The sequence below is a fragment of the Sphaeramia orbicularis genome, chromosome 5 (genome assembly GCF_902148855.1).
Source record: "Sphaeramia orbicularis chromosome 5, fSphaOr1.1, whole genome shotgun sequence".
Classification (NCBI taxonomy): domain Eukaryota; kingdom Metazoa; phylum Chordata; class Actinopteri; order Kurtiformes; family Apogonidae; genus Sphaeramia; species Sphaeramia orbicularis.
Genome location: NC_043961.1, coordinates 48,536,896 through 48,561,003, shown reverse-complemented (window position 1 = coordinate 48,561,003; position 24,108 = coordinate 48,536,896). Strand labels below are relative to the sequence as shown.

The 24,108-nt window shown below is 36.1% G+C and overlaps 1 protein-coding gene across 1 annotated transcript in view; it reads left to right on the top strand.

The window, feature by feature from the left end:
- necab3 (N-terminal EF-hand calcium binding protein 3) overlaps positions 1-24,108 on the top strand; it is a 74,942-nt gene that overhangs the window by 33,672 nt on the left and 17,162 nt on the right. Inside the window, exons 7-11 of the mRNA XM_030133949.1 lie at positions 4,365-4,486; positions 5,571-5,650; positions 12,929-12,982; positions 22,854-22,966; positions 23,351-23,428. Of these exons, the coding sequence (XP_029989809.1) occupies positions 4,365-4,486; positions 5,571-5,650; positions 12,929-12,982; positions 22,854-22,966; positions 23,351-23,428 (447 nt within the window). The remainder of the gene's footprint in view (positions 1-4,364; positions 4,487-5,570; positions 5,651-12,928; positions 12,983-22,853; positions 22,967-23,350; positions 23,429-24,108) is intronic.

The window sequence follows — 24,108 nt, the reverse complement described above, 5'->3', positions numbered from 1 at the left end:
TGTATCAAATTGATGTTTTGTTTTGTTTTCAGAAATGGGAAGTTACTCATTGCATCAGTTAGGGTTAAAGTACTTGTAGTAGCTGAAACATAATATTCAGTGCAGTAAATATCTAAGATATTTAAAAAGAGGTATAAAAAATTGTTTCTAAATAGGTATATGGAAGATGAGGGATACAGATAGTATTGTCCCAAATACCATTTCTGCTTTCTTGGAATTAAGAGAGAGTAATTATTATTTCAGAGATTTTCATATTTGTGAGTGGACAAATGTGAAGTCTAGATGGACTGGGGTTGTGGATGTGAAAGTATGGAATGGACCTGATGATGCATTTAGTTATTTACCCTTTTGGTGAAGTTAAAATAAATAAATAAATAAATAAAAAGGCCTTCAGTTTAAAATTTTTAAATATTGAACTGAGATGGTAGATATGTTTTTGTTGTTGCTTCTAGCCTATTCCTTTTTTGGTTTTTATGTTTGTTACGATTAATGTACAAAGTGCAATGATTGATGTACAAACCAAAATAAATTCATTCATTCATTCAAAAGACAGATCTGAAATATTTACTCAATTAAATCCAGATGGAGACTTTTTATTTTTGTCTGGGCTGTGCGTATGTATTTATACAGGTTATACAGCAGTGGTTTCCAACCTTTTTTGGCTCGTGACCCCATTTTAACATTACAAATTTCAGGTGACCCCAGACATTCAAAATGGAGACTTTTTTTTTTTTTTTTTTTTGCTAAAATTAATTTGTTTTTGATCATGTAATAGTTTGCTATACTATGTTCTAAATAAATGTTAATTTTAGATGACATTTAGTCTATGTACAGGGTGGGGAAGCAAAGTTTACAATATTTTGAGGCAGGGATTGAAAGACAGTGTATGACCAATTAGTTTATTGAAAGTCATGACAATTTATTTGCCACAAGAAAATTGACATAATAGAAAATGTTTTTATTCTATGTGTCCTCCTTCTTTCTCAATAACTGCCTTCACACGCTTCCTGAAACTTGCGCAAGTGTTCCTCAAATATTCGGGTGACAACTTCGCCCATTCTTCTTTAATAGTATCTTCCAGACTTTCTCGTAATAGTTTTGCTCATAGTCATTCTCTTCTTTCCATTATAAACAGTCTTTATGGACACTCCAACTATTTTTGAAATCTCCTTTGGTGTGACGAGTGCATTCAGCAAATCACACACTCTTTGACGTTTGCTTTCCTGATTACTCATATGGGCAAAAGTTTCTGAAAAGGTATGGATAATAGTGTTAGGTTTGATTATGACATCAATATATGTTTGGTTTGAAAACAATTGACGTAGTGCCTGCTGAGAAAAAGCAACTAAATGTTCATTGTAAATTTTGCTTCCCCACCCTGTAATGTATATTATTATGGACGGAGGCAGAGAAGCCAGGTTTAGATTACTGCATAAAGTGAGAATTTTATTTTCCTTGGTATTTACCAAGGCTGCAAATTAATACTGAACAAACAAGAACTCAAACTATGAATTATGAAAGAGCTGCAACATCTGAAACCAACCACAATGAACATTTGAAAGGTAAACAGTACCACAGCGCTTCAGTTTTAGCGTCAGAGTTTGTCATGTCTTTTACAGATTGTGATTGTTTTTCTCAACTCACCATCTATTTTTTATTAGTAAGTTCATTTTTACTTTTATCAATTGCTAGAAATTTCAGGCGACCCCATGTGAATTCCAGGCGACCTCACGTGGGGTCCCGACCCCAAGGTTGAAAAACACTGTTATACAGTATATCTAGAGTTTATCTACTGGACACTATATATTTCTGCTTCCAGTCCACTCTCTCTTTGTTTACTGGAGGATAAAGTGCTTCCAACAATCGATTAGCAGAGAAACTTAATCCCTCCAGAAGAAGAATGTGGGCATCAAATTCTAAACATTGTAAACATTGAAATATACTTATCTATGAGTGTGTGTTTATCTGCCTCGCTTTCTCTACAGACATCTCATCTGTAACCAGCCAGACTCCTATTAGTGCAGCAAAATATTTGCACTAGTATATTGCGGTCTGTCATCTACTTTCATAACTGGCTCCATCCAGTAATAGATTATCAGTGGCGCTTTAATGCTTGTAATAATAAACTTGCTGTCAGTGAAATCAACTTACTAGTTCTGTCTCAGATGTTTTTGTTCTGCGGTGTCATCAGGCTCAAATGTTCTTGAAATCCAATATTGCTGTCAGTGAGTGTCAACTGAGTAAAAACTGAGATCATGTACTTATAATAGGCCCAAATTGGGATTGTGATATTGTGCTGAGTGAAAAGTTGCACGTTGCTGTGTTTTTATTTCATCAAAGATCTCAGTAGAGACTCCCACACATTTTTTTGACGGATCACTTATTAGTAGGTGCAAGAGATGCAAGGGAAAAGAATCCGTCACTGGCATTAATATCAACACCTTGTCTTACTGACTGACAGGCAACATTTTGAATGACAAGGATACTATCCCACCTTTTTGGAGCCGTGCAATTTATAGCACAACTCGATGCTAGGTTGTCTGTTGTACTGCATGTGTCAGGCTCAGCACAGCTTTCACCGCTCATCTGTCTTCCCTGTGTGTCTCACTGGTATTATTGGAAATAATGGAGTGATTATAGCCAAGGTGAATTATTGAGAGGGGGCCGAGGGAGAGGCAGAGGGACAGCAGGAGGAGAAAGGATGATGATGAGGAGGATGGCATTGGAATACAGAACGGGTGAGTCACAGAGAGAGCAGAGAAGGATGAAGAGAAAAAGTTAGTGAAAGGTACAGATTTGCTGGAAAAAAAAAGAAAAAAAAAAGAAGGTGCCTAAAGGTGCACAATGAGCAGCTTTCCTGGCACCAAATAGCTCTTTTTAGATTGTTCAAACAGATATAGATTTTGGAAGGAGGGACAGAACAGTGTGAGTGCTGGGAGGGGCAGAATTAGAGGCATATTGAACTGGCAACAAACAGCTTATTTCTATCTGCTTTGCTTCCCTGCAGTGGATTTATGGCTGTTGCAGTGGCCTTTGGGCTCCAGGCTGTTCTCAGCATGAGGAGCTCCTAGCAATGTGCTCCCTCTGTGCTGCCAGTGTGACGCTACACACACACACACACATGCACACAAACGCACACTTATACACATTATAACCTGTCCACACAACAACACAAAAGACTGAGAAAGAAGGACACTAACAACAGTAAACACATGTGCATGGGCATTTGGACACGCAAACACAAACACAACTGAAATCAAAGCATGCACAATTGCACATAAGTTGTGCGTGTGCATATTAACTCTTTCATGCATGAATCAAGATTTTTTTCCTGGGTGTTTTTATTCCTCTTTAGGCATGAAAGAAAAAAACACTGCGATTGACTGAACCTGTTTTTCATGGAATTGCAAAAATATCCACTCAGCTGGACACCATGCGTTTAATTTTTGAAGCAAATAAACATATATTTACTTATATACTGTGTGACAACTATGAAATACATTTTTTAAAATGCTGCTAATCTGATGTTTTGTCAGATTTTAACATACTCTAATATTTGTTATTACTCACTTTATGGAGATAATATGCAAAAAAAAAACCTGTTAATTACAGTCTCATAACAATAACAAGGAAGTGATTTACACTCAAACATGTTAGTGCAGATCAAGAACAGCAAAGTTACAGCAATAATATAAATTGTAGTGTTTGGGATGATGCATAAGTGTCCACTGTGTCGGCTGATATGGAATTAAAACAATAAAATCCATAAATACACAAAAGAACACCTTTGAATAGCTGTCCACTGTAGTGACCAGTATGCATGAAAGGGTTAAGTAAAACCTTGTCGGTGCCTCATTTAGTGCACAGTGCTCCTGCCCTTGACACTGTATTTACTGACCGTGGGTTTTTTTTGGTTTTGTTTTGTTTGTTTTTTTTCTGCCACAGAGCTGTGTGTTGCTGTATGAACATGTCCAGCTCTTCACAGTGTGTTTTCCCTCGATCTCCCTGTGAATGCCACACTGTGCTTGTGTTGCTTCTTCTCTGATCCATTCACTTCTCTCTCTCTCTCTCTCCCTCTCTCTCTCTGATGACAGACATATACCTCTCAGTTTCTCATTTAATTCAATTATTAATGCATCTTTCCTTATTTCCTCTCACTTCTCCACATCTCCCTCTGTGCATTTCCTCTCCCTATCATTTCTCTTCTCCACTTAGATTCATTCTATATCCTCAACTTCATCCCCCATGTGACTGCCTCCGTCTGCTGTATATCTTTTTTTTTTTTTTTTTTCCGTGCTCCTCTGACAGTTGCTGTCTTTCTTTCTGGTGATTTTCTCTCTGGGTCTGCACCACCGTCATGGCAGAGGGGAAATAAAGGCACCGGAGCTGACAGCAGTTCAGAGGAATGGCAGGAGGTGTGGTCGCAGGATCCATAATAATCTATGTTTGTCCTCTTCAGATCCCTGCTCTGGCATTCTGACCACAGGTAAGAAGGAATTCATCTGCAGCACATTCACACTGCTGAAAGTGAATATGGGATCTATACATTTGTTCTTTATTGATGTAAACAGAGTAATAAAGTATGCTTTTTCCACAGTATTACTGCAAAATTATTATATTGAGGACATTTAACAGAAACATTGGGTCTGTTAAAAAGTGTTATTAAAACTGTCATTGTTTTTTCATCACTGATTTTTTTTATCTTGTGTGACTCACATTATGTATCACAGTAACACCACAACCTTGCTTATTTGACGTTAGACAGCTTGTTCTTGATAGCAAGGAAGGTACAGATCATAACCAAGTTTTACTAGCTTCAGTGTGTCAGGTTCTGCCTCCTGAGACCATTTATAAATAAACATTTTTGACATTATGAGACGTGTCCTCCATTGACAGGCAGTGGGACAATGGTGTACCCATCAATATCAAGGATAATTAGAGCAGACAGCATGATTACTCTGAGGGCTTCTTCCTCCTACAAAGATCACATTAACATTTTTCTAGAGGCAATTACTGTAAGGAAACGTTTCACTGTATCAACAGACTTTCATCCACATTTTTAATTATTCTGGACATTGTTACCAGTAACCTTTTCATCAACATCACATTTTTCAAATTATTCCTACAAGAAATTATCTTAATATTTGAAATAACCCCCCTTGTTTTGCCCTCTATAAAATGAAATGTCTATACATATGCCCTGAGAAGAAGAATCTTTATTTGTCAGTATGAAATGGACCCTCTGCATTGAACCCATCACTTGCTGAACATACAGGAATGCACCACACACTGCAGACTAGGAGCAGTGGGCTGCCATGTCAGGCACCCGAGGAGCAAATGAGAGGTTACATGCCCTGCTCAAGGGCACATCAGCCCACAATTTCTCTGCCAGTCCTGGGAATTGAACTTGTAGCCTTTCGGTCCCAAGCCACTTCTCCAACCTGCCTGCAGGTGGTTTATACATTACTTATAGCATCCAGTGTTTTGACAGTGAAAACCTGGCAGTGATTACCATGTTGGATGGAACGTATTGACAGTTTTTGAGAGATTTTGCATTGTGCTGTGTCCAGGTGTCAACATGGATGATGGCGAGAACTGGTGCTCTCAGATAAACAGGCTGCAGCAGCTGCTGGACAAACTGGAGTGTCAGGTACACACCATATCAGTCTGTGTATGGAGGAGTCAGCAACAATGGAATCATAAACAAAGAAAAAAAATTGCAGTTTCAAAGGCTGAGCAAACATAAATGCAAAGCCTCTGAACACTGATCAGATGAATGCATAAACTACTCATGAATACAAATATGTAATAAGCATTGACCTAGCATCAGTCAAATTTGTTTAGTAAGTGATGAAATTAACCTCAGTTGAAACAACAAATGCTGTGTGTGTCAGTATAAATGCAAACCCAGTCATTTTATAATAGTTTGTTGTGGTGCATAGGGAATGATGTTTAAGAATAATGAGAAGCACACATATGTGTTGTGCATCTTCAATATAAACTATACAAACCAGCCCTAAATCCTCACTTGAATTTAACTAAGCAGATAGTTCAGATCCTTCCATTGGATAATTACTGCAGTGATTAACCCATAAAGACCCAGTGCTACTTTTGTGTCAGTTCCCAAATGAATTTTTATTCCGCCCCCTGACAGGGAGGCAAGGGGTATTGTGTTTGGTTCGCTTTGTTTGTTTCTTTGTTTCTTTGTTAACTCTCTAGCAGCAAAACTGTTGGCTGAATTCATACCAAATTGGCTGTATAGATTGCCAGCAATCCAGACTAGATCTGATTACATTTTGGGAACAGTAGGTCAAAGTTTCAATTTTTTTATTAATTTTTACATTTTTTTTCCCCATTTGCATATAATGGGCGAAATGTCACATGTCTGTAGCATCAAAAGTATTAGTTGAATTCATACCAAATTGGGTTTATAGATTGCTAGTGACCCAGAATAGATGTGGTTACATTTTGGGAAAATTTGGTTAAAGTTCAAATGTTTTATGAATTTTTAAAATCTTTTCTCCTCTCCCATTTACTTACAATGGGTGAAATTTCAAATGTCCATAAAAACATCAATTTTGTTTCAATTTACTTCAAACTTGGCACTTATATAGCAGCAAGTGATATGCTGACATCAGCACACACATAGACATGATGACATCAGCTGGATCTATGCCAAAATAAGCGACAATACGTGCAAGGGGCGGGGTTTGTTGTGCCCAGCACCACTAGTTCTCACTGTTTAGCCTTTCTTAAGTGATTTATCGCCATTTATTATAACATTAGCCTCTATCTATCTATCTATCTATCTATCTATCTATCTATCTATCTATCTATCTATCTATCTATCTATCTATCTATCTATCTATCTGTCTATCTATATAGTGTTCATATTTTTAAAAGTAAACTCAAAACTTATCTTTTTAGTTTAGCTTTTAATTAAACTTTTACTGTAAACATTTCTTTACTTTGTTGCTTTTATTTTTAGTTGCAACTGTGGGACAGTGGGGGGTTTGATGTGAAGCACTTTGTGCTACATGTACCATGTATGAAAAGTGCTATACAAGTAAAGTTTGATTGATTGATTGATTGATATTTTGCATTTTTCACTGTAAATCTTGTGTTTTCCTATATTTAATTTAGATGGTCATGAAAACTCAGTTAACTCAGAGTTAATTCAAAGGTTATTATATCAAAACAGAGAAAACTGAAGAAAAAGTGAGCTTTTCAGCAAGATATCAATAACTGAACATAAAAACAAGTGTCTCCAACCACTGCCATTTATCAAACTCCATGGGTTTTACTGTTGAATCAATGTTGTAAAAGATGACACAGTGTTTCCAATTTCACTACGGAGCCTCTGAACATCCAAATGAGTCATATCTGATGACCATGAAAAGATGACAAACTGCATTTTATACCAGTTATTTACATGGATTGATAGGATTAATGCATCAACAGGTATTAAACAGTTTAGATCAGTAGATGTTCTTGGTCACCAGTGCCTGTTTGGGTTTTTATGGGGTAATGTGTTTAAGTTGCAACAAGTTCTTTAAACCTAAGTAATGCAGTAAGTAGTCTCTCATTTCTTAAACAACCATCAGTTTGATAGAGAGAATAAAGACTGGACTGTGTTTTAATGGAAAAAGGTCATGTGGTCTGATGAGTCCAGCTTGAGCCTGTTCCAAAGTGACTGGGGCATAAAGGGGAGAAGAAAGGCAGATGAAGTCAATACCCATCATGCATAGTACCTACAGTACAAACCTGTGGGGGCGGTGTTATGATTTGACTGTTTTACCCAACTAATTTTTTGATTTTTGCTTATTTTCATATTTGACAAATTCTGTGATATTGGGCTCTACAAATAAAATTGAATTGGATTGAATTGAATCTGGGGTTACTTCAGCTGTTCAGATCTATGTTCTGCAACACTATGTGTCTAAAACAGGGGTGTCAAACTCATTTTAGTTCATAGGCCACATATAGCCGAATATGATCTAAAGTGGGCTGGACCAGTAAAATAATATAAATAACAGGATAAGAACTTATAAATAACGTCAACTCCAAAGTTTTTTCTATGTTTTTGAGTGAAAAAAATCATGAAAATGTTTACATGTACAAAGTGTACATGAATATAACATGAACAAATATGAACAACCTGAAATTTTGTAAGAAAAATAAGTGCAATTTTAACAATATTACGCCTTAGTTTATTTATTTACACATGTGTATCACAACGTACACATCACAGTGGATCCACAAATACACAAAAGTTTTAATAACAGACAGAATATTGGTACAATTCCACTGACTTCTCTTAAGACATTTCAGGTTATTCACATTTTTTGTAAAAGGCTAGTTTGTAAATGTAAACATTTTTGTGCCATTTTAATTTTCTAACACTAAAACAAAGACAAAAATTTGCGGTTTTCATTATTTATAGGTTATTATGATAGTATTTTACTGGTTTTTCCCACTTTAGATTGAATTGACCTAAAATGACTTTAACATCCTTGATTGTTAATATCTTCAGTGTAATTTTTTTCATTTCACAAATTCATTCCATGGACCGGATTGGATCCTTTGGTGGGCCGGTTTTGGCCCCTGGGCCGCATGTTTGACACCTGTGGTCTAAAAAATATAGGAAAAACATGTTGTGATGCATAAGCTTATATACTATATGCATACAACAGGTTTTAGCCCTAATATTAATGTCATAGTTATATTAGTTATATTATTTTACATTATGAGTTGTTTCAGTTAAGTTTTGTGTCCATAAATTTAGGTCAGCTGAACCTGAATATAATGAATGACCAGGATTTAACATTAGTGAAGTTTTTACTTTCCTTGATGACATATTCCAAGATGGCTATCAGGATCAGGATTGTAAAAAAAGTGGTTCAGGAAGTGTGATTTTCACACATGGATTGACCACCACAGAGTTAAGACCTAAACCACGCTGAGAATTTTAGGATGGAGAAGACATTTTGTACTGGTCAGATTCTCCCGTCATCAGTACGCAATTAATGCACCTCTAGATGGAAATAAATATTGTGACATTTATTGTAAAGCTACATAAGTCTGACATGGCATAACTAATACAACGGTGAATTCATCCAGAAATTATTTTAAAGGTGGCCCAATTAAATACTGTAGAGCTGCAACCAATTAATCGATCAGGTGCTTGAAGCCAATGCAAAAATTCCTGATTTGATTAATCGGCTCGAATTGATTGAAGGGAGATATTCTATTGCAGGGCTCACCAACACGGTGCCCACGGGCACCAGGTCGCCCGCAGGGACCACGCGAGTCGCCCACAGGCCTGCTCTAAAAATAGAACTAGTTCAGGGTTCTCCAACACGTTGCTCGCGATCTACCGGTGGTTCGCTAATGGTCACTAATATAAGAACACAAAGTTGATTCGTCATTTGGTAGAACAGGTCTAAATTTCCACCCAATCAAAATTACAAGTGTCCTGTCCCCCCTCCCAAGATGAAATGGTCAACTAGCTGTCAATCAAACTTTAGCGCTGGTTTGCTGCCTGTCATTGGAGAGGGGCGGGGCCCAGGATGAGCCAGATGCCAGGCAGGTAGTGGGTTTACCCCCCCAACGATGTCGGCCAAATATAGTGAGGGAGTTATTTTCACCAACGATGAGACACGGACTTCTGTTTGACAAAAGTGAAAGACGAGTGTGTGTGTGTGTGTGTGTGTGTGTGTGTGTGTGTGTGTGTGTGATCTGTGGTGGGTTCTGGAAGTCAGTAAAAGATGCAACGTGGAGCGAAATTTCACCAAAGTTCACAGCAACTTTTGTGGAGATTTTCCAGTGGGAATCAGCCTCCGTACAGAGAAGGTAATAGAGCTGAAAACTAAAGTCCAAAAACAACAGTCCATGTTCATTAAACTGACCAAGGCCAGCGCTTCAACAGAGGCATCAGTAAAGTGGTTCACATCCTGGACAAGCGCAAACATGTGCACTATCTGCGCATGCGCTCAGACAGCTGGAGTCAGACCTGAACAGGTGCCTCTGCGTTTGACTCCAATGTGATGACTGTAGAAGTGAAGGGGATGGTGGATTTATGTGCACAAAGTTCTGGTTTTAATTAATATGTTTTGACAGCATATGTGAATTTAGAAAAGGTCAAATCCTTCAGAAAACAGCAGCACATGCTAGTGAAGTTTTATTGTGTGAGTGACAACGTTCCTTTTCACAATTTCAAAGTATTAAAAATGCACATACAGGTGTGTATTATTTGTTTTTAGTAATTCTATAAAAAAATATGCAGGATTGTTCCATTTCATAATTTTTGACATAGTATTAAAATATTTAGGAATACAGCATGCAAATGCTTGTATTTGTTTTTTTCTACTTTTGATTTTCTTAATTAAAGTAAAATAATAGTTTCATATTAACACTTTTTAAGTATTGTAAATGTCAAAACAAAGATATATAAATAAATTAAATAAATGAAGAGCACAATGTTACAAACGTATGATACAAAATATGTGTATGTATGAAAAATAGCTATGTAAATAAATGTTGCTAAATTAGAGTAGCCCTCCGGCAACTTCATTAGGTAAAAGTAGCCCACAGAAGAGAAAAGGTTGGTGACCCCTGTTCTATTGCAATTTTCCTGAATTGAAGCGTCTTTGTGCGTCACAATAAGCGTCCGTGTGAAACACAACAGTGGAACCAATGTTTAACAGCAGAGAAATGAAGGAAACAAAGCTTTGATTCAGGAGAATTGTGGTTGAATGATTTTTTTTGGATCACTTTGAGTCGATTAATCGGTTGCAGCTCTAAAATATTGTGTGACTTTTTTTTAGATGTGTTTCCTAATTGTGTTTTGGACTAAGTTTCATCTTTCCATACTTAAAAGTTTCACAGTGATTTTAAAAAACAGACCTTTAGCGTACTTTCTATCCTAAGCACGAGGCCTATATATTGGTCGCAAGGACAAGGTGCACATAAAAGACTGTGAAAAGCATTACTTTGAACAGGATTTTACGTTCCTGCCCAACACAGAAGTGACTCACCTCACTTCTTTCATTTTGTACACTGCGACCCACCCTCACTACTGCATTACAAAACCTCTTTCACGGTTGCCTGCACCATCTTCTGCTCCGTCTCATTCTCTCTCTCTCTTTCTCTCTCTCTCTCTCAGCCCATTCTTTTCTTTATAAACTCCTGTTACTCTCGTCTTTTTTGATGTCCATTCTACGCCTCCCTTTCAGAGTTTCTCAAAACATTTTCCTCTGTTCAGTCCTCGGATTTTCTACCTAGAGGGACTCAAGAGTGTAATATCAAAGCAATTCATAACCTGCAGAGTGTTCCTAGTGTAATATCCATCCACGTGCCTCAACGCCGCCGCCATCGTACACACCTTCTGCTCATTCTACCGCTCCTGTCTGCTTTCTTAAATGTAACCGAATGTGTTTTCTGCCTCAAAGGTTATGTTCTCTTTACACACACAAGAACCATAACCTTTAAGATGGAGAGGTCTTTCTGTGTTATTATTGAACTTTACTGAGCATCACACCATATGCCATGTTTTTATAGGCTGTACGGCTTTAGTCTGAAAAGTAAATAACATCCAATTAGATCTTTTACACATGTTTTTCAGGCTTTACTTAATCTATTTAGCATTTTGTGACTATGGCTGACTTCGATGAGTCATTGCTTTTCAGTGTTTTTTTGTTTGTTTGTTTGTTTTTTTACAATTGTACCCCAGATAAATCATGGAATTACTGAATGAATGGATGCACCCTTTTATTGACCCGCCTGCGTGGATCTAAAACAAAAAAAAGTAGTATTAAAATAAATGAAAGGCTTGTCCACACTAATACAGATATTTGGCAGAACATTCACCTCTATGTTTGAGCATGCTGTGCCCACATAAATTGTCATGAAAATGGAAAATTTGTGTTGTTGTTACTTTGTGTGAAGAGCATGCATGTCTATGCTTACAACAACAACAATGATCACAGGTAAACAGTGCAGGATTAATAGGTTTTTGGGATTTTTTTCCCGTCAGTTTATTACTTGTGGACCACACACACTGATGTTATTGTGAGATCTATACATTACATACACTCATAACTCAATATCCTGACAGAGTAAAGCCTCTGTGTCTGCAGTGTCCAATATGATCTGATCTCAGCATCTGCAGTTAACCCAGAAAAACCCAAACAGCCACTGGCAACCAAAAGTATCAACTGATGTAAACTATTTAATACCTATTGATCCGCTAATCCTATCACTGATTAATACATGTCAATAATTGGTGTAAAATACAGTTTTTCATCTTTTCATGGTCATCAGATATGACCAACTTGGACGTTCAGAGGCTCCGTAATGAACGAGTCTTCTACAACATTGATTCACCAGTAAAACCCATGGAGTTTGATCGATGACAGTGGATGGAGACGCTTGTTTTTACATTGAGTTATTGATATCTTTGATGAAAAAGTCACTTGTTCTTCAGTTTTATTTGTTTCTAATATAATATTCCTCAATTTTAATCTGAGTTTTATGAACATCTAGGCCTACATGATCAGTGAATTAAGTATGTGATTTTTACTGAAAAACTGCAAGATGCAGAGGATAATATTATAATAAATGGTGATCATTCACTGATAAAAAGTTAAATATAGAGAAAAAATGATTTTGGAACTGCCACATAAAGTAGCACAGGGTCTTTATGGGTTAAATCCAAAAGAACCAAGCATTTGTAGTTTGCTTTTGAGTTCTTGTGTGTGCATTGTGAGACATTTTGTTAAACAAAGGTCATGAGGACAGATTTTTTAATAAAGGGGAAATATCCAAACAGAGTTGAAAGTATATGTGAGCTATACTAGTATTCCTGTCCTCATATCACATATTTAACAGTACTTCAACAAGGATTTTTGCTCATATTCATTTCTTTTAGGGTCCGAAGTTGGAGCCACTGAAGGAGGACACACTGGCCAGCACATACAAGTCTGTAAGTGAGCACTAATAACACAATGTCAGCTGAGATTTGGACCTGAGCAGGGAACATTTTGTTATTTTGCAGCACTTAGTACCACTTGCACCGAGCAGCCATCATAATGACTGTCACTGTAATCATAGTAGTTATGCCATCATTGCACACAATGCAACACCTACATTAAGGGGTTCATGGGTAACACCTCACACTACATTTACTGCAACACAATGATACATAATAAATGGTGTTTTACCCCAACACATTCGAACTGAACTGAGTTGGAAACATAAATGTGATGATTTTGAGATTTTACAGACAGCATTGTGTACTAATTAAGAACTCCTGATTAGTCTGTGTGATGAGATCATGGCTGTGTATAGTTAAAATGTCATGCTCCTCTGTTTGCCTGAGGCAACTGCGCAGCACAACTGTGGCAGAATTATATTCCTGCAACAGACTGTAGCGTAGCTTGATTTTTGCAATTGCGCCATGCTGTGCAAATCAAATGGAGTGCAAAGTTTGAAGGAAGCCACTTCAGTGACTCACACAGTCAATGTTTAACACAGCACAACACAGTGTAACGAAACTGGTGTTCACATCTGAATAAAATAAACCAACTCCTTTTTTGTTAGTGAGCACTGTAAATTAAACTTATGTATAACTCAACAGACATGCAGGGACAGGACAGAGTTGTACCAACACTCCTCAGTCCCTAAACCAGGGGTCTCAAACTCATTTTCTTTCACAGGCCACGTTCAGCCCGATTTGATCTCCAGTGGGCCAGACCAGTTAAATAATAACATAATAACCTATAAATAATGACAACTCCAAATTTTTGTCTTTGTTTTAATGCAAAAAAAAACAAACAAATTAAATTATGAATATACTTACTTTTATAAACTATCCAAACAAAAAAGATGTGAATAACCTGAAAAAACTGAAATTTCTTAAGAAAAATAAGTGCAATTTTAACAATAATATGCCTTAACTCAGTGGTTCTCAAATGGGGGTACGCGTACCCCTGGGGGTACGTGAAGGCACTCCAGGGGGAACATGAGATTTTCAAATATATTTAAAAAGTAGCATTCATGCAAAAATCCTTTAAAAATAATTATTAAATTAATTAAATATTTCAGGAAAATGTATAAGTTCATAAAATGAATTTTATATTTAGAAGGCTACTTGATTTCATTATCCTTAAAACCCAGAGTCTCCCCTGTACCAGAATGGTTCGACCCAACCTGTCATATGCCACCTAGCATCACCTGTCAATCACTTGAAAACTCAAACAATGGAGTCATGGTTTAAGTGTAATTCTTTTGAAAACACGGAGGGACAAGTGGCAAAGAAGGCCAAACCAGAGCTGGCAAAATTCCGGTTGTATCTTGAAGATTATGTTTTATTTGGATTTACGTCCACAAGTTGCAACCCACCCAAGGCACTGTGTTTTTTCTGTGGGGAGAAACTAGCTAACAGTAGCATGAAGCTAACGAGCTAACAGTAGCATGAAGCTAGCAAATCTGCAGCGTCATCTTAAGACAAAACATGGATGTCACGATGGTAAGCCACCTGACTTTTTTAAGAGGAAACTGTCAGAATTCAGATTATCTCATCTCATGTAGACAAATGTGGATTTATAATGAAGTTAATTATTTCTTTTTGAGAACAGATCTTTACTATGATCCCAAAGGAGGACGCTTTATGTTGACAATTATTTTTATGTGCACAAATCTTTATTTATAATTAAGTTAATTCTTTCTTTCTTTTTTTAGTTATATCTTTTTACTTCCAAATAGTTCAAGAGAGACCACTACAAATGGAGTTCCAAAGTTTAATAAATCAGACACTGATGGCACAGCACTCTGTTTTAAGTCATTTTTTCCAACCAAAAATGTTTTGCGCTGGTTAGGGGGTACTTGGCCGAAAAAAAATTTCACAGGAGGTACAACACTGAAAAAAGGTTGAGAACCACTGCCTTAACTTATCATTTATACATGTGCTTTATGGATTGGCTCTACAAAGACATTATACACTTAGTAACAGGCAGAAAATTGTTAAAATTGTGCTTAATTTTCTTTAAACATTTCAGGTTGTTTGTATTTGTTCAGGTTATTCACATTTTATTGTTACAGGATAGTTTGTAAATGTAAATATTTTCATAATTTAATGTTTAATTTTTCGTACTAAAACAAAGACAAAAATTTGAAGTTGTCATTATTTACATGTATAATGTAATATTTTTTTTCAAATCAAACCAAGGAGAAAATATGGAGTCATTATTTTTTATTTTATTTTGCTATTATTTTACTTGAGATCATATTGGTCTGTAGGTGGAACCTGAACTGAAATGATTTCGACAGCCTTGTCTGTGGAATTTCTGCACTATGCAAGTTCATCCCACGGGCCGCACTGGAGCCTTTGGGGGGGCCGCATGTTTGAGACCCCTGCCCTAAACAAAAGATATAGGTTCAGATTCTTTCTAGTAGCATTTAGATCACTAGTGTTACCACTCCTGTACTGTTTTTCTCCACTCTAAAATCAGTTTAGAAGTGTTTATGAATCTGCTCCATCTTCCAAAAGTTATAAAAGGATGTTATTTACCTGTGTTCAGCTGCTCTCAAGTGCTAGCACAAGTTCCCTGCAAAAGATTGATTTCAGCCTTGTTTTCTGCCCTTATTTTAAATGTCAGATCAGAATCAGAGAAAAAAAAAAATCCAACACAATGCCATCTTACACAAGTTTGTTTTAGGTGATTCAACCTATGTAAACTTTATCTATGGAAAGCCCACATGTGCAACGCTGTAAAAAGTAATCAGTAAAGCTCGTAGGGCTTAGTATGAGGTTACTTTACATCGATTGCCTGAGTTTATTTGAGTTATATAAAAATATGGTATATATTAACTTTCACGTAGTCCTCTGGGGAGGTAGAAAGTGTATGAAAACACCCACTATGTCTGAATCCTGTTGGTATTACAATGTGGGTGTGAGTCTCATCCAGTATCCATAGTAGTAGTTTCTACTCTGGTTGAAGAATCCAAGTTTTATTGTTTTTTTTTTTATCACTGATGATTATTAAAATAACACCTAAAACATTATAAAATATATATAATATACATCTTTTTACATTTTCCTGCATAAATTCATGTCCAGTTTAACTCACAAAGTCTCACACCTGTTAAGTATTACGTACATGTTTCTTCATTTATCTTTAATATTCAGGCGACGCACCACCATCTGTTTTGCTGTTTCATATTGACTGTGCTAGGGTATCTACAGATGATACCTTAAATAAACAAAAGCAGAGTAAATAAAAAACAAACTACAGTATCTGCATGAATTGACTAAACTGACTTTCAAAGCAGATTCCTATACATAAATCAGCTCTTACAAAAGACTCACATTATAAAAGAGTTTTGTTTTACTTGAGTTATTGTAATGACTCAGAGTTGCTTTGAAATGCTGAGAAGGTAAAGAGGGCAAGAGGCTGAGATGAAAACTTGAGTTCAAGCCGAGTTTCCCTGAGGGGGAAACTGAACTGCTGCCAGCTGAAGTCATTCTGCTCTTAAACAGGCAGCTTTTATAAATACAAACGTAAGAAAACATCTAAGTTATCCTACAGCTGCTTTTGCTGTTACCTGTCAAAAGGTTTGATATTTATTTATATGGAAAGCAGGTCCTAAAGATTAGTTTTATGTAGCATTTTACAAGTGAGGGGCTGAGAGAAAACAATATGACTACAGCTGAAAATGACGGTAGAACAGTTTGTATAACAATAGGTCTGCCATATAACCTTTCCAGTTTTAGTGCCTTATTAACCCATAAAGACCCAGTGCTGCTTTTGTGGCAGCACCCAAGTGATTTTTTTCTCTGTTTTAATCTTTCTTGAGTGATTTATCACCATTTACTCTAATATTATTCTCTGTATTTTGTATTTTAAGTAAAAATCAGGTATTTTCCTATATTTAACCCTTTCATGCATAGTGGTCACTACAGTGGACAGCTGTTCAAAGGTGTTCTCTTGTATATTCATGGATTTTGTTGTTTTAGTTCCATATCAAGGTTATTATTGTTAATGAAAACTAACGAAATGATGAAAACTAGAATTGAAAAAATATTTTCGTTAACTGAAATAAATAAAAACCATAATTAAAAGAAAAAAATGATAACTAACTGAAACTGTATTGTGTGCTTACAAAACTAACTAAAATGTATAAAAATTATGGATAAAATTCCCTTAGTTTTCATCTTTGTCAATGTCAGATTGATACGAAATCGATTTATTTCGCTCAAGCAATTTTAGCTAGCGGCACCATATGCTACTATACGGTCCATTACTTGTCGTCACTTGTGGTTTAGAGTCGTCTTCTGGTCCCCACTCTACCTGGAAACATAAAGACTAAAGTTGGGAGAAAGCAGCAGTGATCCTGTCTGGGATTTATTTGAATACGACAGTGAATAAGATAAAATATATAAAAACACTAAAAATAACTAAAACTAAGCATTTAGAAAAAAATTAAAACTAATAAAAACTAGCAAACCTACTCTAAAAATGAATTCAAACTAACTGAATTGGAGAAAAAAAAGTCAAAACTAAATAAAACTAAACTATAATAAAAAATCCCAAACTATTATAACCTTGTTCCATATACAATGGACACTTATGCATCATCCTACACGCTGCAATTCATACCATTACTGTAACTTTGCTGTTCTAGATAAACGTAATCTGCAGTAACATGTTTGAGTGTAAAAAAAATGCTAATTGTTATTAGACTGTAATTAACAGGATTTTTTTTGTTGTTGCTTTTTTTAAACAAAAAGTTTTTGTTTTTTTTTTTTTGCATATTATCTCTATGAAGTGAGAAATAACTAGTATTAGAGTATGATAAAATGTGAGAAAACATCAGATTAGTAGCATTAAACATGTTTTTATTTCATAGTTTTCACACAGTACATCAGTAAATACAGGTTTTTTTTGCTTCTAAAATTAAACGCATGGTGTCCAGTTGAGTGGACATTTTTGTAACTCCATGAAAAATAGATTCATAAAAAAAAAATCCAATCGCATTGTTTTTTTCTATTTTTTTTTTTCAAGCCAAAAGAGGAATAAAAATCACTTGGGAAAAACATCTTGATGAAGGTTCTCATAATTCATGCATGAAAGGGTTAATGTACTGATTATGTCAATGTCCATTAAAGCTCAGATTAAAGTTGAGGGTTATTATATCCAATACAGAGAAAACTGAAGAAAAATATATATATATTTTTTTCTTAAAAATATATTGTTAACTGAACATAAAATAAGGGTCTCCAACCACTGGAACTGATCAAACTCCATGGGTTTTACTGAAGATGACAGTGTTTCTACGTTCACTACGGAGTGTCTGAACGTCCAAATGGGTCATATCTGATGACCATGAGAAGATGACAAAACTGCATTTACACTAATTATTTACATGGATTGATAGGATTAGTGGATCAGCAGGTATTTAACATTTTATATCAGTGAATGATTTTGGTTGCTGGTGGATGTTTGGGTCTTTATGGATGTAAGCTCATGAGCATTTTTCACATTAAGTTTAGAGGATAAAGTCCACTAACAACTGCCATATATGAAGAAACTGACCACATACTTGACCGCATATTAGGGTGACCAGGTGTCCCGTTTTGTGTGGGACTGCACAGCATTATGACCATTTTTTTCACGTCCCGCAAACTGAGACGATGTCCCACATTTGATCGACTCTGACTCTCCAAAGTGCAGGACAGTCGCCTTTCTCTAAACATGATTTTCATTTTATAGCAGAGAAGAGTGATCACCATTGGCTGTGTCCGCTGTCAATCAACCAACATACACATGGGGTCAGGAGTCCATCAACCTGTCACCTGTGTCCTCCTGAGCTCCGCCCACCGACACACAAAAAACAAAGGGAAAAGCCTCAGATACATATAAATATTGGCGGAAATCATGGAAACTCAAAAAAAAAAGAAGATGCAACTACAGAAAAGAATGGGAAAATGTTTATACATGGGTGAAAACGGTGGGGGATGATTCACAGAGGGTATTCTGCGAACTATGTCAAACTTATTTCTCTATCGCACATGGAGGCGAGTATGACCTGAAGCGACACACTGTATGTATGTGATGTTTGGTTAGATTTGATCCATATTCCCCTTTACTTATTTTTAAGTTTGGAGTTTGAACTGAGAAACTTGAGGTGACAAAATATGCTTTTTGTTTTGTTTTTACAAGCAAAAAAAAGTTGTTGAAACCTGTGCAAAAAATAAATCCCCAGTGCAAAAATATGCATACTATGTGCAACCAAATCAAATTGTTGTTATTCATATTTATAAGCTCGACAATAAGATGCAGATTGTTTAAAAATCTAGACTTTGTTCCAGCATTACAGTTACATGTCCCACTTTGTCCCACACAAACACACCCCTTGTCCCACATGTGGCTCATAAGCACTTGGTCACCCTACCACATATTACGGTAGCACTGTTAACATATTGCAGGTTTAGAGCAAGTCACAAAGACAAAGGTTCCAAAGTAAAACCAGTGTGGAAGTAATGCTTGTAGTTGTTTTAGTCGTTTTAGCCGTTTTAGCTGATTTAGTCGTTAATCGGCCTTGAACTAATTCACTGCAAAAATCTGTTTTATTCAGGTCATCACAACTCTGGAATAATTTGCCAAAAAGGCTGAGGGACTCACCTAATTTACATGTATTTAAAAGAATACTAAAATCTATGGTGTACCATATGTGAAAGTTGTACTTATTGGATGCACTGTAAAAAAATGACTACAGAATTAACAAAAAAAAATTGTAAAATTGCAACATAAAAAAACTGTAAGTGACAATACAATGCAAAGTTGTTTATTTGAAAAGATTTTTGTGTTAACGATTGAATCAAATATAGCTGTAGTTTTACAGGAAGAGTATGTGAGCAAAACCAGATTTGTATGTAGAAATTATGTATTTTTATTGTTTTTAGAAAATAAAACTGTACATTGAAAAAGAATGTGATGCCGTTTAAATTGCACGATCATAATGTTGAAATAACGGCATATCTGCTTTTTTTTTTTTTTTTTAATAAAAAAGTTATAAAAAAGTAAACATTTAACAATGTAACATTATAAATTTGTAAATTAATGGGTTGGTAGAGTTGGTAGAGTGGCTCGTCCAGTAACCAGAGGGTTGGTGGTTCGAATCCTGGCTCAGACTGTCAAAGTGTCCATGAAAGACACTGAACCCTAAATTGACCCGGTGGCTTTGGACACTATGAAGGTGTAGAAAATGTGCTAAATAAGTGCAGTCTATTTACCATTTAAATCCAGTGTTAAATATAAATGTTAAATCTACATGTCACTCCGTAAATATGTTTACAGTTGGATGTGTTTTTTACAGTATTGTTCTGGAAACCACAACTGCCATTTTTTTCCCGTAAAAACAACAGGATTATTTTTACAGTGTGTGTTAACTGTTATTTATTACTACTGCATTGTCACTGTATTTGTTGTGAATGATGTATTAATTTTTGTATGTCTTTTAACTGGGACCCCAGGAAGACTAGCAATCACAATGGTGGAAGCTAATGGGGATCCACAATAAACAATAACACCCAAAGGTCCATGGCAGTGTATTGGACCGCAGATAAACTCAACTTTCCCTGACCTTACAAAGCACATGGATTAGTGGTTCAGCAGTTATTTTACAGTAAAATATAGTTATTTAGAACCTCTAATGAGCAATCTAATGGTCCATCTTTAAATAACTGCACCACTAATAAGGTCTCTGCTCAAAGACGCCTACTGTGTGGGATTTTCAGCTTCTTCTCATTTGAGAAAACATTTTTTTTCCTGACAAGCTTGACTGTAGATGTGGTTATAGATTCTACAAACAAGACTAGAAAATTACTTTCATACTCAGTGCCTGATGAACCACTTTCCTGTGACAATAAGCCACTGTTAGTATTAGCTTACCTACAACCCCTTATGTTCCCACAGCTCCACCCCTTTTGTCCACATATGGTCGCTTCTAGCTCAAAGGCGATAATGTAAACTCCTGGCTTCAAAACGGCAGCCCAGAAAGATCACGATTCCTCCATCTAATTGTATAGTCTACAGTCTAGGCCAGTGGTTCCCAACCTTTTTTGCCTCGTGACCCCATTTTTTAAAATCACAAATTTCTGGCGACCCCAGACATTCAAAACAGAGACTTTTTTTTTTTGCTAGAATTTATTTGTTTTTCATCATGTAATAGTTTGCTATACTATGTTGCAAATAATGTTAATTTTAGATGACATTTAGTCTATATAATGTATATTATTGTGGGCAGAGGCAGAAAAGCCAGGTGTAGATTACTGCACAAAGTGAGAATTTCATTTTCCTTGGTCAGGATATGTACAGTCAGTCCAGTTTAGATTTACAAGGCTGCAATCAATATTGAACAAACAATAACTGAAACTATGAATTATGAAAGAGCTGCAGCATCTGAAACCGACCACAATGAACATTTGAAAGATAAACAGTACCACAGTGCTTCAGGTTCAGAGTTTGTCATGTCTTTTATGTATTGGAATTGTCTCTCTCAACTCATTTCGTCGTTTGCTCACAGAAACAGCAAGAGATACGGGCTCGTGTCAAAGAAGAAGGATTTATTTGGCACATACAGGGTAAACAGGCATAGTGACAGCATGTCAGCATCCGAATACAAGTTGCATCTAGTGACCGGTGTTTTTCAAGGTTTCCTCAGAGTTGTTACACGTATGTGTTTACGTAAATTGTAGATAAGTCCGTGGCTCAGCTAGCTTGTATGAACTATATATAGAGTAAAAGTGTGTCCAAAGTTCACATATAGTATAATATGGCTAAATAATGACATAATAAAAGTAAATTAAAGTATAGATCCACACTCACCATCTATTTTTTATAGCAAGTTTTTTATTTTTATCAATTACTAGAAATTTCAGGCGACCCCATTTGAATTCCAGGCGACCCCACGTGGGGTCCCGACCCCAAGGTTGAAAAACACTGGTCTAGACTCATCATGCTGTTATGCTAGCAGTATTCTGTGTTTTGGTACTTCACATATAAATGAGTGCCTCTATCTTGCCTTGTGCAGCTGTTCCCACTCAAAGCTTTCAGCTAAGAAATCTGTTCAGAAAAGCTTTAAGTGACAGCAAATTCAAGAAGTATCACATGTATTTATTAATAATTAATTAATTAATTAATTAATTATTATCTTCCCACCATGTTTCAAAAACATGTAACTCCACACACGGAGATTGATGACTCTTCATTCACAGTATTGTGCAAAAGTCTCAGGCCAACATTAGTTTTGTTGGTTTAGTAAAGTTCCAGCCACATATATGCATTTTTCAGTCTCTGTATTAGAATTAAATCTGGATATATTGGACAGCTACTATAAACCAAAGAGGTAGTATTTAGTGTGACCTCCCTATGCACTTAACATATCTTTAACCCTTTTGTTCAGATAATATGAGATTTATTGCATTAATTTTCTGATGTTTTATACCAGGTTTCATTCAACACATGTCAAATGTTTCCACTTGTTTGCGTTGCTTCTTGTCATGAGGTCAGGGGTCACACCAAATTGTGACTTTAACCTTTAGAACTTGTTTAGTTCAGTTTTTTTGTGTGTTTTTAAGGCTGTGTACATATTTCCTGTATTGTTTTGTTTTATCTGAAGAAAAAAAGAATGAGAAATAAATATGTATGTTCATTTAAACCCAGCAAAAACAACAAAACAAAAGGTTTTGTATACAGTATATGTGCATGTGTAGGCTTTGCTAATAACCACCTTGTTCTTTGTCTTCATAATCTCTTTGTTCTCTCTCTTTCCCTCTGTGTCATCACCAACAGAACATCCTGCTGGTTCAGAGGCAGATGTCAGTGACCGACGAGAATATGGACAACTTCCAGAAAGTTTTGAAAAGCTACCTCGATGCCACCTCAGCCCATTCTGACAACCTGCAGTTAGTGGCGACTTTGTTTTTTTCTTTATTTTTCTTTTGTAATCAAAGCAACATATCCTCAAAGTATACTTTCAGGCTCACAGTGACCCAAAAATAGAGCTTTAGAAAAATGTGTTTGTCATCAGCCACCGCAGGATATTTCAGCAGCTTTTATATAACCCCAAACTGTGAACAATATTTTAACTGAAGTGCCACTCTCTACAAAAATGCTTATTATGCTGTTTTACAAGAACCTTTTTTCATTCCCTAGTTTTGACCATTCTTGTGCTCTCAGAACAACCAAACTGTTTCATGTGATTTATTCTTGCTGAATTCAAAGTCTCTTTTACCTCATACTCTCTTTTTTTTGCTCCACACCACTTTTCTTCTCTACATCACTGTCAGCGTGTCCGTTCAGAAGCTCCCAGGAAAGTCGTGTTACATAATGTATGAGTTCTGGCAAGATCGCATCTCCTGGATGAGGTCAGTATGTTGCTGTGTGTGTGTGTGTGTGTGTGTGTGTGTGTGTGTGCCTTCGTCTACATATATGTGTGTGTGTGTGTGTGTGTGTGTTGGATATTGGCAGACTGTTTGGCACTCTTAACTTTCTGATGGAAGCGTTCTCCACCAGTGAGGATGAGCAGATGGCCCATCTCGCAGTTCGCACACTCACTCACGCACACACAAACATACATGCACAGATTGTAGCTTCAAATGATATCTACGCAATACACAAATGAATGACCCTATTAATGTATCATGGGAACATTCTGCACAGGTTGGCAGAGTTTAACGAAGACGTGATTTAAAGCAATAATATGAAACATTTCTATGATAAAATACTAAGGTTTGTTATTATATCCCCGAAATGGAGTTTTGGGGATAAAATGGTTTTACCCCAAACATCAGATATCCTTTGTGTGAACCAAGGTTATTACCGCTAACGAAAACTAACGAAATGACGAAAACTAGAATTGAAAAAAACATTTTCGTTAACTGAAATAAATAAAACCTATGATTAAAAGAAAAAAAAACATAACTAACTGAAACTGTATTGTGTGCTTACAAAACTAACTAAAATGTATAAAAATCATGAATAAAATTCCCTTCGTTTTTGTCTTTGTCAATGTCGGATTGATATGAAATCGATTAATTTTGCTTGT